The sequence below is a fragment of the Lolium rigidum genome, chromosome 6, assembly GCF_022539505.1.
Source record: "Lolium rigidum isolate FL_2022 chromosome 6, APGP_CSIRO_Lrig_0.1, whole genome shotgun sequence".
In the NCBI taxonomy this organism is placed as follows: domain Eukaryota; kingdom Viridiplantae; phylum Streptophyta; class Magnoliopsida; order Poales; family Poaceae; genus Lolium; species Lolium rigidum.
The window spans coordinates 91,083,320-91,100,207 of NC_061513.1; the positions used below are offsets into that span (position 1 = coordinate 91,083,320).

Consider the following 16,888-nt stretch of genomic DNA (forward strand, 5'->3'; position numbering starts at 1 on the left):
GGTCCCCAGCAGGGTCTGGCGCCGGCTGCCTGTCCTTGCCCACGCCGCGGGTCGCCGGGGTCACATCCGCGGCGTTCCACTTCTGGGCATAGGGCAGCAGATGCCCCAGCTCCCGGCCCCCGCGCTGGAACTCAGTGATACGGCCGAGCAAGCCGGTGGCCTTCTCGCTGGCAGCGCTGGCGGCCTTGGAGACGTGCAGCACCCGCAGGCCGCCGACCGCCGAGGGGGCGTTGGAGGCCGTCGCCTTCCCCTTGATAAGCTTGGAGATCTTGGGCGGCGGCGCAGTTGGAGCAACCCCGGATGGCTTGCTGCGAGGAGCATCCGGTGGTGGCGTTGGAGCAGTTCTTGGAGAAGGGGGAGCGCTAGGCGCGTCACCCAGGTTGGAACTTTCCGGCGCGGAAGTCCTTTTCTTTTCAAGGACGGGAGGAACCAAAGGTTCCGCCCGCCCGGCAGCTTCTTCCTCGGCGCCGATGTTGCTGGCGCCGGTATCTTGGTTTTCTGGAGGCAAGAAAAAATCCTCCTCCGTGCGGTGTTCTGGCGGTGTAGGGGCCGCACGCCCCGAACTTGTAGTGCCCCCCAGAGGGGAGGCAGAGATGTTGCCGGCACCAGATGGTGCCGGGCTTGAGTGAGGAGGAGGAGTTGAGGTCCTCGCGGTACCCTCAGAGCCCGCTGGCCCGGAGCCAAGTTTAAGTGCAGGGCTGAGAAAAAGAAAGAAACAGTTGGAAAAAGAAACCGGAAAAAGAACTTGGCAAAAAGAAAACAAGAAGCTTACCCAGAGGCGGTCGGCAGCTGCTTGCGCTTGTAGAGCCGCATGCCTACTTCCTTCTCCCCCAAAGGCTCCGTCCGGAAGCGCTTAGAGGGAGGGGCCTGGCTGGAACCGGCATCAGATGCCGGCGCCTTGTTCTTCTGGCCCTGAGCCATGAGCTTGTCCACAAACTCACGACCGGCCTCGGCTCGCAAGGGCGGCGCGTGCTCGTGGATCTACGAGTTCAAGATAGTTAAGAAAGGATCCGCGAAAGAGTAATAATGAAAGAAGTAAAAGAAACCGGAAGAGGAAGGTACCTCGAGCAAGGTCAGGTCATCGGAGGAACCGGTTGGTTTCGGCACAGATCTGCCGAGGCGCGAGGCTTGGGTCTTGCCCATCTTCAGATCCTTCCAACGGATGTAAGGATCCGGATCGACAGAATCAAGCGCACGTTTCACGCAGGGGCCGCGTCGCTCTGCGAGGATGGTGGGGAAGCGGTCCTTGGCCTGAAACAAGTAAAAAGAAGGTTAATCACAGTAAAAGTTACCGGTAAACCGACCCGAATTGCGTAATTTCTTACTTCTTGGGTCGGAGGGTTAGTAGTGCTGAGAGGAAGGAGGCCCCATTCCCAGTCAACCGGCATGGCAGTCTGGCAGATCTGCCTAGCCTTGCGGACGACGTCCTTCTTGGAGAGGGGAAGGCCGGTGATCTTGGTGGGATCGCCAGGACCATACATCTCGCTCATCCTATGCCGCCGGCGCTTGAGAGGAAGCACCCGGCGCGAGATAAAAGTGCGGATAATATCATCCGAGCAGATGTTAGTCTCCTTCATGAGGTTCGCCATGAAGCGTACCACCCGATTGGTTTTGACGTGATCCGTCTTCGGGTTGTAGCTCCAGTTGGCTCTGCTGGGTGGCGCCGCGTTGAAGGGCGGCAGATCGATGAGGTTCGCGGGGCCGTTGTTCTTCACGTAGAAGAACGTCCCTTGCCATAAGCGGCAGGACTCGAGGCCGGAGAATTTGAAGAAAGTGCTCCCTTGGCGGAGCCGATGATGCAAGACCCGCACTGCACGGGGGGTTTGGGCTTAGGAATTTCCTTGCCCTGAACGAAATTGATCCGCAGAGCAAAGAAGCGGGCAAACGTCTCGTGAGTGGGACGAATGCCAATGTAAGCCTCCATGAAGGTGGCAAAACAGAAAGATAAAAGATGGCGTTGCCAGGGAGGTGATGAGGTTGAAGTTCGTAGAAATCTAAGAACTTCCGGAAAAACGGCGAAGCCGGAAGGCCGAAGCCGCGCTCAAAGTGAGCGAGGAAAACAACATGTTCACCGGGCTCAAGCACCGGTTCGATCTCGTCGCCATGAAGCCGGCAGGTTACCCCTTCCGGAATCCTTCGCGACCGGTAAAGCCAGTCAATCTCGTACTCAGTGACGTTGGAGCCCATCCAGGCTTCACGAGTAACAGGGGAAGGATTTATACCGGAAGCTTGGCTAGAGCTACCGGATTCTCCGTGGCTACCGGAATCGGTATCCATCGAAGCGGAATCGGCGGATCTATCGGAAGATTGCCTACGACAGCTACCGGAAGAGGAGGCAGAGGAGGAACCAGAGGAAGATTCCTCGCTAGACATTGGCTTAGAGGCAGAAAAACAAAAATCCCACAGTTGGCCCCCGCGCGAAGATCTACGAGTAAGAGGAAAATCAAAGAAAAAGGGGAAATAAAAACACTGTCGACCCAAGATCTAGAAAACGAGCAAAGGGCAAGCAAACTGAGATTGGAACTAACCTGAGGCGGCGCGGTCGCTGGGGAAGAAGTTCACCGGCGAAGCAGCGGGCCTGCGGTCACCGAGGAGCTCCGACGACGGCGGAGCGGAGAAGGGCGCGAAGAAGCGTGAATGTAGCGGTCGCACCGGAGGCGCTGCGAGGGATTTCCGCACGGCGAAGTCCGGCGAAGGAGCGGCGCAAGTTCGCCGGACGGCAGAGCTCGAACGAACGACGGCGAACGGAGAGCGGCGGAGGCGCAGGGAGCGAGGAGCACTGTGCGCGAAGAGTGGGGAATGCGAGAAGAGAAAGAAGAGGCGACGGTTCCACCTTATAAAGAAGAGAGGAGATGGGCCGAAAACCGTCGGGCCGCGGCGGTTCGCTCCGCGGGCCGCGACGGTTCGCACCACGGGCCGCCACGTGGCGAGGAGGTACACGCGAAAAAATGAAAAGACACAGGGGGCGCACACGGATCTGAAGCGGCGAGTGGGATCCGCTGAGGAGCATTTAATACACGCGCGGGAGTCGAAGCGAAGTGACCTCTGACACTGGCGCGCCTGTTAACAATGCGCATGTCACTGACAGGCGCGGGGCCCGAGAAAAATTCTCGACTTCGCCGAGGAAAGAGTAAATGCGGAAGATACCGGAGAAAAAAGATGCCGGGGAATACCTCGCAGAGAGAGAAAGCGTAAGTCCGGGCAAAGATGCCGGATCCAAGCTCAACGCCGGAAAGATTAAACCGGTATCCTAAAAAAGTGAGAACCTGGCATGGTCTGTAGGATAGAATCCGACAGACTATACCAGCTTCGGGGACTAATGTTGGGGGGATGACCCCCGGTATGCCAAAGGCATGCCAAACCGGATGGTTTGAGCCATCAAGATACCGGTTTAATATTCTTACCGGAGCACGAAGATAAGAATTTGGCTAAGTGAAGCTAAGCCGGTATCCCCAAGAGGGGTATACCGGAACCGGATAAAGAAGATACCGGAAAGAAGGGCCTGTCGGCAAGACTGGTCAAAGATTCTCTTCAGAGCTAGAAGACAAGGATGAGCTAAGCAAAGTGACTTTAATCGGAGCCCTGGCGCCAAAGAGAGGGGTGACGCTGAAAGAAGCCGGAGGACGTCAGCGTCCCTGATTAGAGAAGACCCCAGCGTCATCCATGATTAAAGTAGTTTGTCCAGTCAAAGATGCCATTAGGGTTTCTTGCTCTATAAGCCACCCTCTCCCCTATATAAGGAGAGGGGGCACAGCCTCTTACGGGCGCGTGCAGATAGAGGAGATTAGACGATAGACCTTGTATCCAAGAACCTGTAACCATGTTGAGATCAATGAAGCTAGCGATCTAGAGCAGAGTTCTTCCTCTTGTCTCTCTTCTTGCATACCGGCCTTTGGTTGTGTTCTTGAGGAAAGCATCCGGAAGTTCGTCCCATCTAGTCGCAAACCCTCCCCCGAATCCTCTAGCGCCCATTCGGCCCCAACTTAAGCCATCCCATGGCATCTGCTCTCTCTCTCTCTCTCTCTCTCTCTCTCTCTCTCTCTCTCTCTCTCTCTCTCTCTCTCTCTCTCTCTCTCTCTCTCTCTCTCTCTCTCTCTCTCTCTCTCTCTCTCTCTCTCTCTCTCTCTCTCTCTCTCTCTCTCTCTCTCTCTCTCTCTCTCTCTCTCTCTCTCTCTCTCTCTCTCTCTCTCTCTCTCTCTCTCTCTCTCTCTCTCTCTCTCTCTCTCTCTCTCTCTCTCTCTCTCTCTCTCTCTCTCTCTCTCTCTCTCTCTCTCTCTCTCTCTCTCTCTCTCTCTCTCTCTCTCTCTCTCTCTCTCTCTCTCTCTCTCTCTCTCTCTCTCTCTCTCTCTCTCTCTCTCTCTCTCTCTCTCTCTCTCTCTCTCTCTCTCTCTCTCTCTCTCTCTCTCTCTCTCTCTCTCTCTCTCTCTCTCTCTCTCTCTCTCTCTCTCTCTCTCTCTCTCTCTCTCTCTCTCTCTCTCTCTCTCTCTCTCTCTCTCTCTCTCTCTCTCTCTCTCTCTCTCTCTCTCTCTCTCTCTCTCTCTCTCTCTCTCTCTCTCTCTCTCTCTCTCTCTCTCTCTCTCTCTCTCTCTCTCTCTCTCTCTCTCTCTCTCTCTCTCTCTCTCTCCCTCTCTCCCTCTCTCCCTCTCTCCCTCTCTCCCCTCTCTCCCACTCTCCCACTCTCCCACTCTCCCACTCTCCCACTCTCCCCCTCTCCCCTCTCCCCCTCTCCCCCTCTCTCTCCCTCTCTCCCTCTCTCCCTCTCTCTCTCTCTCTCTCTCTCTCTCTCATATGGCTCTTTCACGTGATCACAGGCGAAAACCATTACTCCTCCATTCCCAGCATAAGAAGATGTGAAAACACCCTCTTCTATACAACACATTCCCAGATGTGAAGTGGGAGGGATGGAATACTTAAGTAACCTTCCCAGGCTGCGGTGAGTCGATGGAAGTGATGTCTGGATTAATGCCGCAAAAGCTAGCCATTCTGGCGCATTTGCTATATTTTTATTTCTTAGAAACGCATTTTATTTAAGTTGACTATCCTGTTGCACACTGCACGTATGGGCACACAAGCAAGTATATAAGTTGGCCGGTCTAGTTTGATAGGCTCACGTGACCCAACCCAAGTGATCCAAATGACCATCTACGGGTAGTTTTGATGTCGCAGGTATGGACGTCCTTGTCCGCCTAGTTCGTTATGTTCCAATATATACACTGTTGTGGTAATGGATTAGCAACAACCAAACATAGGCTATCGCTTGGAAAATTCGAGGAACATATAGACCAGACACAAGCAGAATTGTAGCCGGTGACTCTAAATTTGTATTGTCGGCGTGCCTGGAGTGTCGAAGAGTTTAGCTTTGAGCCTTTGACAAACAAGAACCATGGTAAACTCCGTACACAAGAACTGGTCGTTTCATACCATTGAAAAAGGCATACTTGACATCATGATGGCACCCGGGTTGGATAGTTTCAATGACGGTTATACAACGCTTCTCCAACCTCCACACCAAGAATCTACACTGGCTTAATACATCCAATATTGTCCTTATTCCGAAGAAAGAAGGGATGGCACCGATCTTAGACCAATTAGTCTCATCCAAGGTTTTGCAAAGATAGTGGCTAAAATCCTATCCCGCCGCTTGGCCCCTCGCATGAACGATATTGTGTCCCACTCCTAAAGCGCTTTCATCAAGTCATCAAGTCGAGGAGCATACACGACAACTTCATGTTTGTTCGCAACTACGTGAGATGGCTTCACCGAAGAAAGAAGGCGACACTTCTCTTCAAGCTTGACATCAAGAAGGCTTTAAATCATGTTCGTTGGGACTACTTCCTTGATCTTCTTCAACGCCTTAGTTTTCCTCCTCGCTTTCGCGATTGGCTCACGGCCCTTCTTTGCGCCGCTTCGTCGAGAGTTCTCCTCAATGGCATCCCTCGGGATCCTATCAAGAATGGACACGGACTACGACAAGGGGACCTTCTCTCCCCCTTACTTTTTGATATCGTGATTGACCCTCTCCAACGCATCCTTCAAGTGGTCACCGACCACGGCCTTCTTAGCCACTTCCCCGGAAGTGGGGCAAGGTTTCGCACATCTCTATACGCCGACGATGCGGCCATTTTTATGGCCCCAACCATGCCGAGGTGTCCAACCTTGCGCAGATTTTGAACAACTTTGCCAATGTTACCGGCCTCTTCACTAACTTTGAGAAGAGCCTTGTGGCACCTATCCGATGCAATGAGGTAGATCTTGTGCATGTTCTACAAGACCTTCCGGCTACCACCATGACCTTTCTTATGAAATACCTTGATCTCCCTCTTGCGGTGAAGTGCCTCAAAAGATCATATTTCCAATACATCAAAGATAAAGCAGCGGCGCGCATTACTCCTCTTCATGGAAGATATTTCAACATCGCCGGGAGGAAGGCGCTGGTCAAATCGGTTCTTTCCTCGCAAGAAATCTAACCTATCACAGCCCTTGAGTTCCCCATGGAACCCCTACAAGCTATTATAAATCTAATCCGAAGCTTCGTTTGGGTGGGCAATGAAAATGCCACCGGTGAAAAGTGTAAAGTCAATTGGACCGCGGTTTGCCACCCTACCTACCTTGGCGGATTGAGTATCCTTAACATGGATAAATTTGCGATAGCATTACGCCTACGTTGGCCATGGCTTGCTTGGACTTCACCGGATAAGCTTTGGGTTGGAATGGAGAACCCTTGCAACAAGGAGGACTTGGATCTTTTTTGTTTGTTGACCAAAGTCACCATTGGGGATGGAAATAAGGCTAGCTTTTCGGATGATCCTTGGGCCGATGGCCTATGCCCCAAGTGTATTGCGCCTTCCATCTATGCTATCTCAGCTCTAAGAGGAAAACTTGGAACGTCCGGAAGTCAATTAACAACGATGCTTGGATCCTCCATCTTGACGTATCCACAGGCCTTTTGGTCCAAAACCTCCATGAATTTACCTTGCTTTGGCAACATACCTCGCAAATTGCTCTCCAAGATGATGTGCCAGACTCTATTATTTGGAAGCTCACCGCGAACGGGGCATACTCTTGCTCATCGGCCTACAAGGCGCAATTCGTCGGAACTATCCGCTCTTCCATGGAGATGGTTGTTTGAAAGGTTTGGAAGGTTTTGGCTTATCATATAAAACCGGGTTTGGACGGCGGACCGCCTTGAGAGACGCGGGTGGCCTAATGGGAGGATTTGCCCCTTTGTCGTTGCCATGACGAGTCGGTGGCCCATCTTCTATTCAAATGCTGCCTCTACATTTGTATTTGGACTATGATTAGGGATTGGCTTCACTTCCACGACTTTGACCCTGCCTCTTGGAGTGAGCTTGATAGTGTGGAACGTTGGTGGACTTCCAAGGTTCTTGCTCATGGCGGAAGAAGGAAGGCTATGGACTCTCTCCTCATGCTAGTCGCTTGGGAGATTTGGAATGAGAGAAATGCGAGAACTTTCAAAAACGTGAGCACTATGCCAACCATCATATTCGATAAAATCAAGTCTGAAGCTAGAACTTGGGTTATAGCTGGTGCGGAACATTTAGGTCTTTTAACTGCAGAAGAGTAGGCTTTTTCCTCGTTGTGGTTGTAACTCTAAAACTTGATTCTATGACTTCTTCTTATTTAATGAATTAAGGCAAATATTTTTTTATTTCTTTCAAAAGGAAGAGGCATACTTATTCAAAGAGTATCCGCCTGGCTACTAGCTACAATATTTTATTTTCGTTTATTGAGAATCGACTATTAGTCCCTGCAGAATTAACAATAAAAAAACGTCAGTTTGTATGGAACATTCTTTCCGCTTACACGCCCCATGTATACTGAGTAAAACGTCTTCTATAGATACGACTCTACTAGCTGGGTAAAGATGCACGAGGCAAGAATATATCATGCAACAGCAGCATTGTTGGCTCTCTGACAATGGAATGGTTCCGAGAACGAGATGACGAGAGACACAAGATGTTGAATATTGATATATTGTCTAGCCAATTTGATCAGTTTGGACTTTAATAGTACATCAATTGTATGACTAATACTAATTCTCCTACATAAATTGTATATGTTATCAGAATCGAAAGGTCTCAAGTTCTATGCTTCTGGATAGCATTGACACCAGGGACATCACTAGTGGTATTCGTAGGTACCAATGATTTTGACGATGTTAGCAAAAACAGTGACTATTTTGGCAAAATAAATACCAAGTTGGAATTTCGTAGAGCTGCCATTGATTGACACGGGCGACTATGATCAAGGAACGAGAAGATACACTTGCCTAGTAACCATCAAAGTGATCGAGAGATCCACTTCAGTCTGTCTGGAGTGAAATACAAAAAGTGGCTGGGCTGGTCTCCCACGAAGACGAGCACTGAAGCTACCGCAAGTCCGTTAAAAAGAAAGCTACTGCAAGTAGAAACAATCGTCCGAAGAAGCTGGAAAACATTTCTATCTCTATGGCTCGTATCAGTGCTCCGGCGCCTTTTCGCCTGACTGTGACGTGGGTTCCTTTCTGCCGGGCTCCTCCTCGCTCGCGGGTGGCCGGGAATAGTCTTCTCAGGGGTCCGCCCAAGCATGTGCGCACCGATCGATCAGGATGAGGGTCTCAGTCCGCTGCAACCTACCGTTTTAGTACTATACTACTATCTGTAACTTTCGGCCAAGATCTTGTTTCCCAATTCGTAGATTTCGTCTGCTTGCATTTGTAACTGGCTGACTGCCGGTGGTCGCCGTCTCAGTACTATCTGTAACTGCATGGCAGAGAAGCATGCCGGTATACTAATCTAGTGGACCTTAAGAAAGCTGCCTCGAATCGAAAGCCTTCCTCCCACCACCGTTTCCGAACCTTCTAGCCACCGCCTCAGCAAGATCCGGGAAGAAGGGTATGTATAATAAGCCTCGTGCGATTCCGCAATACAGTATCTCTATCTCTAACCACCATCAGCGTCAGCGTATCTTACTAAAGGCTTTCGCTTCGCCATCGAATTCTGAACTAAAGATTACTGGTGTGGTGAAGCTACAGCGAATATGAGGATACGAATATGACACCAAGATTACCACAAGTCAGCTGACAACTTCCGGCTGTGTTGTGTTGTGCTGTGCCAACTTGGTCAGAGCAAGTTGAATATTTCGGGTATCACTTGTCAAACCAAAGCTTAAGTCCAAGACAAGCTTGATCTGCTAGGTGTTAGTTAGTGGTCAGAGCTGAAATCTCAACTAAAGTTAAGCATGATACCTTAGAAGAGAACACACATGACACATATGGTCAGAATGAACAGCTCTACCCCTTGTTCACTAGCCAAATATATCCACACATTTACACTTTGCCAAGACGAGAAACGGACCACAAATGTTCATGAATCATCTTGGACATGGACAACCAATATGCTTTGGACATCAATAAGTTAAGTTGTTACAGCTTAGGCGATTGACTGCTGAGAGGTCATAATCCTAAATCGTATCACTAGGACCACTGCGTACTCTTATTGCCCGACTGAAGAAACAGGGCTCCTCGTCAGAGTATTCATTCAGTGTACCCAAACCACAGTCACCAACTATCTTACATGGGCTACAAAAGCGAATTAACTGGCTGCACAGGTACCCTAGTGTACATCATCAAACCAAAAGGAATGCCCAGCATCACTTGAAAAAATATCACACACAGTAGGCAAAAAACTGGAAGGGACAAATATTCAAGAAAGACATCGTCACGTATTCACATGATAGGCTTAGTCTAGGGTTAAAAAAAAAAGAATGCAGATAACATGTTAACACTGCCGACCGCACTCGTCGAGAACCGCAGCAGCCATCCCTTCACCTGGAGAAACAAACTCATCATCAGCTTAACAACATGGAAAGGAGCTATGTAGCAGCAGGCTGTAGCTCATAGGAACACTATGACAACCGAATAAACCTGTCAGTCATTTCATACAAATTTGCTGTGCAAGTTGAATGATGTGACTGACGTCAGTAGTAACAAACAGGACACTTATATATTGCTTTCAACTTAACAATTATGAAACAGCTAAACCAACACAGAACTCTGGGCATGGCCTAGGCGTGAGGACATTCCAACACCAACACCTGGATAATATGGAATCATTTACAATCCAAAGAGTATCTTCTTAGTTTTTACTTGGTATCACCTTCATTTTAATAGTTTGCATCGGCATTGATATGCGTGAATCCCTATTGCCGAATGGAAGTAGTTTGAGGGTGCAACCCATGTTGGCGGCCAGATATTTTCCAAAAAAAAGAATAATACATCACAAATCTCACAAGCTATATTTAGAAGATGTTCTTTACCTTCAGAACCATTTCAGCACATTAGCACACCAAACCAGACATAGTCCTATGGATCGTGCAACATGTCAGCTTCGTCACCTTCGTGAATCGCTGTGCAAAGAAGCATAACAAGTTAGACAATTCACAGTTTTGAGGAAAAGACAAATGGATACGAGAAGTAACATTCAGTCAGTCACATAGATGAGCTGACAAATAAAACTTGAGCCAAACAACTCACTTTTTAACTCATATAGACAATCTATATTTCGCTTTTGATACTAGCAATAGAAAACAAAACTACATCTATTGTAAAGTGCAAGCCATATTCCTGAAAGTATTATAGTTAGCTACCTCATTATGACGAATTTAGCTAATAAGAATAAAAAAGGACTCTAGTATAAACTATCCCCCTTCATGTCAGGCAGACAAAATTAAAACATGGCGAAGCTAATAAACTCCAGCAATAGAAGACCTTGGACATTCGATTTAAAATACATGGACCTTAATTCAAGAGAATAAAAACCATTAAATTTTCAGGGTCTTCATCAAGCGACAAGGAAAATTTTATTATTTCAGAGGGTATGGATTCAGTGAAAGTAGCAAGACTAGAGCCGATACAAGTAATAGATAAAATAATACAACTAGCAATGAGATTCCAAATATACCAACCAAGTTATTAATTGACATTTGATTTTATATCTTTACTCATTTGGCATTTGATTTAGATCTACCATGAATAATACAACTAATAATAACATATAAGAATACAGTTATAAGTTTGATTGTCTAGCAAATCGATAATTGCTGTTTAAGCTTATGTTGTTAGTGACTTGAGAAGCACAATGAAGATATCCGAGCAATCATGTACAAAACATAACAATACTAGGTTAAGCCTACAATATAAGGACTAAAGATGAGCAATCACCTGGTGTATAGAAACTCTTGAAAGGATAGCGGGGACTGAGACAACTGGATTCATGAAGTTTCCTGGACTGCATCAACTTAAGTTGAACCCCATAGACATTGGTCCCCACATATACAAAAAATTCATCAGTATCCTCATCATACCCCAGCAGCCATCCCGACACTAGAGAAGGGAGTCCTAGAACTGCATGCATGTCAATGGTCTTCGAAGGCAGCCATGTGGCAACACCATGACCATTGACATTCCTCTGCCACATTTGGAAGCTAGGATAAGACAATATGGCAAAGCCAATAGCGCCATCCTCAGCCTGGATGATCCGGCGGTTTCGAAAATCATCTGTAACGGGAGGCACACTAATTGCAGCTAGGATGTGCTCATCCAAATCAAATTTAAGCATGAGATCACTCACGGACAACCAGTAGAGTGCGCTACCGATAAGTGTCGGAGGAACACCGGTATCAATAAACTGACGTGGAGCCTCTGCTGAGATGGCATTGCCCCATATGGCAGTCTCCGAAGAGAAAACACAAGCGAGGGGTTGATTATCACTTCTAGCCGTGGACACCAACACCACCTTGAAGGGGTTCCGGTGGCAGCCGCCGTGGACGTGGCCATGGTCACCCACAGCGCAGAGCACCGCCCCTCCGAGGTGGCCCATCCTTAACTCCGACGGAACAGCCAAGCAGCGCTGGTGGCCCAGCCAAGCAGCGCTGGTGGCCGGTAATGGGGTTGCACACAACAACCTCATCCTGCCTGCAGTTTTTGACAAGGACGAGACCGTGGCGACAATCAAGCAAATTGTAATGCCAGCACTGGCTGTAGCGTCCAAGGTGGAATCGCTGGGAAGGGATGCAGTCAGGAGCGTCCAGGGTGGGTTTGAACACGATCCCCTTGTTGCTCGACTCGAATAGGCCGAGAAGTGGGGGCTTCCCGTGGTGATCGCGGAACTGGCGGTGGAACTTGGGGTCGGTGACGAGTCCCCGCCAACGCTTGCAGACCGCGGAGGCGCGGGGTAGGGAGGACGGCTGCGGGGGAAGACGGCGGAGGATCTCCCGCAGCATATCGTCGTCGTCCGGCAGGGATGCAGACTCCACCGGCGAGGTGCGGGTCGATCGGGCGCCATCCTCGCTCGCGTGGATTTGGGGATGAAGACGCGGGCTGCTGCGGTGGGCTATTCCGCCGCCCTCCTCACTCGCCTGGATTTGAGGATGGAGGCGGGGGTTGCGGCGGCGGTCCACTCCAGCTCCCTCGTCTCTCGCTTGGATCTGGGGATGCAGGGGCGGGCTACGGCGGCGGGGCATTCCGGCGCCCTCCTCCATCGGCTGGATTTGGGGCTGGAGATTTGCGCTTGCTGTCGACAAGGGTTTGGTGGCTTGGGGCTAGACTAGAAGACACAAGGGGTGCATGTGCATTTCGGCGCATTTGGGGCTGTAGCGAATGTGGATTTTCAGTTTCGTCAGGCTATATGGAGTTCAGTAAGTGCCCATCATCTGAAAAACGGAAGTTTAGTCTTTCGAAAATTAATTTTCGAGCGAATTCGAACGTGACGCAGAACAGCACCCGTGTTCGAAAACGAAAAAACGAAAGTTAAAAATGGCGGTATAGTTGATCATCACAAACAAACTGAAATCCAACTGCATAGTTGCATAGTTGCGATCGTAGAATGCATTTACATATAGATTGCCTCCGCGGCACGACCTAATTTTCGGCCCTACCGGGGCCTCTATGCGTGGCGGAGGACGTCGCCGTCGGCGACCTACTCGAGTCGAAGTCGATGACCTCCTGCTTCAAGCGGCGGACGGCGGCCTCCTTCTATGCCTCCTCGCGGCGGAAGCGTGCGCGCCTCGGCCTCCGAAATGACGGCGGCCTGTTGGATCACCGTTGCCTCCTCCTCGTCGTTGAGGATGTAGTCCGCCGAGTTGAAGACGGTGTGCGCCGGCGCCCGCCTCCTCCTCCTCCTCCTCCTCCTCCTCCTCCTCCTCCTCCTCCTCCTCCTCCTCATTGTTGTCATCAACGGGTGACGCAAGGGCATGGCCCGACGCGCCGGAGGAAGAGCCATCGCCGCTATTGGCGTAGCGGGCGAGCTTCCCCGGTGGCGTCAGCCCCCAGTTTGTCCACCGGCGCGCGCTTTGCTTCCGCGCGCCCTCCGAGCGATTCCATTTCTGTTGTTCGGCCTTCGAGCGGAAGACGGGGGCGGGGGTGGGGGCGCCGGCGAGTTGCTGCCGCCAATCCGCTCGTCTCGTCTCCCGCCGCTGCCGATGCCGGCCATACGGTCGTGGTGGAGGTCGCGGAAGAGACGATGCGGCGGCGGCAACGACGGGATTTCTCGCTGGAAGTGGAAGCACGCAGACGGCGGAGGAAGCTAATGCGGCATCGGTGAGTAGGGTTTTCGAGCCCTACTCCACTCCGCAACCGGTATAAATTGGGGCCGTGCGCTCACCTTCTCGGGCCCCGAGAAAGTTTTACGGGCCCGAACTCAGTTACATCGTACGATCCCAGGCTGTGGGCGCTTAATTTCTTGCCTGGACGCAAAACGATACACCGGCCGCTTAGATAGGATTTTGCCTCCCGTATAAAAATCAGGATGGTTCAGTTGGAGAAATAAGCACCTCAAACTAGTAGGCCTGCGTTGGAGATTTGGACTGTCTTGATGGACGCCAGGATTAATCCCTGTTATTTCCCCACCTAAGCGTCTACTTAGGCGCCTGCCATTGGACATGGCCTTAGCCTGTTCTGATTATTTTCCGGTGTCAGCCCTGGTGGGAAGGTAGAGAAACAAAAAAGAAAAGTCTTTATCTGGAAGTTCTACCGCTCCAAGAGTTCATGGGGGAGATCGTTGGACTGGTGGTAGCTGCTCCTGCATGTGCATAACACCGTGTCCTTCATGTTCGAGTTGGCGCTGCACTTTTGCCAGCTGGATCTCTTCCCCTACCAAACAGTGGCCAGATCCAATGCATACGCCGCTCTTTCCATCGATCGTTTGTCCTTCTACTCATGGAAGCAATTCCAACAAATTTGACGATGTGGAGAGAAGACACAAGAGCAGGCTTAGAGTCCGACTCCCAGGTTGTGAAAGAGAGGATTAAAAAGAGTGTGGGGCGTCCGATAAAAGAGAAATAATTGCCAAAGAGTTGGATCCATTACAGGAAATAGAAGGCCGGAGTAATATGAGATGGGCAGCGCTAGGCATCGGAACCCGATGGATCGCTTCCCATCGGACCAGGCTGTGGCCACACGATCAAATAGATGACGGCCATACGATGTTGAAGCTGTCCAGATTATGAACCAGTGCCGCGCGTGATTGCCTCCGTTAATCGAGTGCCAGATTGCATGCTTCCACAGAACGTGGGCCAGATTGCATGTTCTATGGAACAGATCACGGGATATCAGCTAATTGTGAATTAAAATTTGTTTCCTACTAAATACTTCCAAAAATATTTCCAGATTTTTAGGCGACTAATTCTGATTAACTGTGTTTCCAACCAGCTCAATCTGTTTCCTTATTTGGTTTCTTACAGAACAATTTTTGTTTCAATTATTATTTGATATTTCACAGTAAAAATATTTTTTCTTAAACAGCAATGGGAGCGTGCTTCTAGTAATTCGTTTTGAACAAAAGGAATTTGGATGCATTTTTCTTGATGATAGAAGCTTTCACCTTGATAGATGGAAGCATCATTTTTTTTTATTCTCCATTCGTGTGCAATGGCGTCATGGCGACATGTTTTTGGACCAAGAAAGCACACATCTAGACAAATGGAAGCATCTTTTTTGTGGCGCTAGAGACATATTGTTCGCATCATGGGACATTCTTTCTGTGACAAATACAAATATTTATTTATACATGGTAATATTTTGATCTACCAATACGACTTTTGATGCCACCAAGCAAATTTTAGTCTCATGAAAATATTTGCTTCACAAGAGAAATCTGTGGAAGCACACCATGAAGCACGAAGCAATGAACAAATTAGTTTGATTTAAACAAAAAATTACAACTCTTGTGTTGACAAAATGAAACACTATTACAACAAGTTTTTCACTTCTCCTTAACCAGCATTATTGACCGTTGTATGGGTTAATCATGGACGATCTCCCATGCGCTCCAAGCTCCTCAATAAGTCATTTGTGTCCCAGCAGCGGCGTGTCGGCAGTATAGCAACATCACTAACTATACAATTAGAATCAGGTTAGGCAAAATTATGTGTATATAATAGAAGCATCAGTTAATAACACGAAGCACACGTAAGGAATGTTGAAGCGCCAGTAAAAAACTGTGAGTCAAGCCAACACACATGGTGGAAGCACATACTCGTAGCCGTTGAAGCAAAATTATTGTACTATAAGAGCATCACACAATGGCACTAGTTGAAGAAAATATCAAGTAGGAAAACTTGGCTGGAGTAAAGCAAAGATTTGATGCCATCAGAGCATATATAACTTGCACTAGCACTAGAGAAAATTTAGTTTTTCCAAATTGGCATGCTTCCGGTCAAATTTTGGGTACTGAATCTGTGATTTGAGTATATTGGAAGCATAAGCTAAAAATCAAGAAAGCTTACTCGACAAGAAGTGAAAGCATACTTATTTGAATTGGCAAATTCATTTCCTTGTGACGGAACATGTGTACATTAGAAGCACATGAATACATTGGAGTGGAAAACGTAGAATTGCTCATTGGAAAGGACTAAACAGGGTTATCTCATGTGCTCTCTGTAGAAGCATACATCTTTGAAAAAAATAATATAGAATGGTTGCCACCAAATTATCTGTATATTTTCCCAACTCGAAGCATGAATATAAATCTCACACAGCGAAACAAGCAACACATGGAAGCAGAAAAATTATAAGCGAATCTGCTAGTAAAATTGATTTCACATGGAAGCCTAATCTATCATTTAAGCAGCAAAACCAGAATCACATAAGCCCCACCATGAACATTAGTAGTCACTATAGAAAATACTAAAATCTAGCACATGCAAGATATGACCACATAGGTTATATGAATCAATTGGTGAAATTGATTTCAGAAATGCATGTATAAAGGAAAACATGGATTTTGTTTCCAAAAATGGAATCGTTTTAGCGCTATCACAACATAACAATTCTTTAGTGGATATAACAAGGAAGCATGAAATGAGGGCTATCTCGACAGAACAATTCTTTAGTGGAAGCATAGAAAACTTGAAATCGGAAATTAAGCAGTTCTTTACTATCAGAAAATGGGCACATCATGTGTGATGTACAAACCACTCAACAAATTAAAGGGGGGTTTTGTGAGCTTACACACACTAAAACGAGGTAGAAAAATATATGATATTAGAATAAATGGTAATCTAATGGTCGCAAAAACGTGCTTCAAGTATCAATGGTTTGGAATTTACAAATCTAAACTATAAAAGTGACAAGAAATTAGATGGATAAAAGCTATGCCAATGGAGGAATAGAGGCGCTACCACACATGTTGCCATTACTGCATAGAATGGTCCGTGCAAGCTGGGACTTAGGCTGCAGCAACCTGCCTGGAGTGCCCAGCCCTCGCTGGTGAACGGCGCCGTCTACACCTGCGTCATCAAAGAACGGCGGGGAAGCACGTTTACCGTGGAAGCAGCCTCCGGCCTCGATGCTTCAGCCAGACTGTGGCCTGGTCAACCCGGCTAAGCCTTC

General features: G+C 48.6%; 1 protein-coding gene and 1 long non-coding RNA gene across 2 annotated transcripts; both read right to left on the reverse strand.

Moving 5' to 3' along the window:
- Positions 1-9,655: 9,655 nt before the first annotated feature.
- LOC124660410 lies at positions 9,656-10,363 on the reverse strand. Its single transcript, XR_006989874.1, has 2 exons — positions 10,318-10,363; positions 9,656-9,829 (listed from the first exon to the last, which is right to left on the reverse strand). It is a non-coding gene; the product is annotated as an uncharacterized LOC124660410 (long non-coding RNA).
- Positions 10,364-12,540, reverse strand: LOC124662949. Its single transcript, XM_047200724.1, has 4 exons — positions 12,039-12,540; positions 11,654-11,974; positions 11,222-11,557; positions 10,364-10,395 (listed from the first exon to the last, which is right to left on the reverse strand). The coding sequence occupies exons 1-4, from the start codon at positions 12,538-12,540 to the stop codon at positions 10,364-10,366; spliced, it is 1,191 nt and encodes a 396-aa protein (XP_047056680.1).
- Between the last annotated feature and the right edge of the window lie 4,348 nt (positions 12,541-16,888).

Excerpts from the sequence above, each read along its gene's own strand:
- LOC124662949 (XM_047200724.1), bottom strand. The coding sequence starts at position 12,540 with ATGGAGGAGGGCGCCGGAATGCCCCGCCGCCGTAGCCCGCCCCTGCAT. Across the intron at positions 11,975-12,038 it reads ATTCCACCTTGGACGCTACA|GCAGGATGAGGTTGTTGTGT; the intron begins GCCAGTGCTGGC and ends CAAAAACTGCAG. Across the intron at positions 11,558-11,653 it reads TGTTCCTCCGACACTTATCG|ATGATTTTCGAAACCGCCGG; the intron begins GTAGCGCACTCT and ends CTCCCGTTACAG.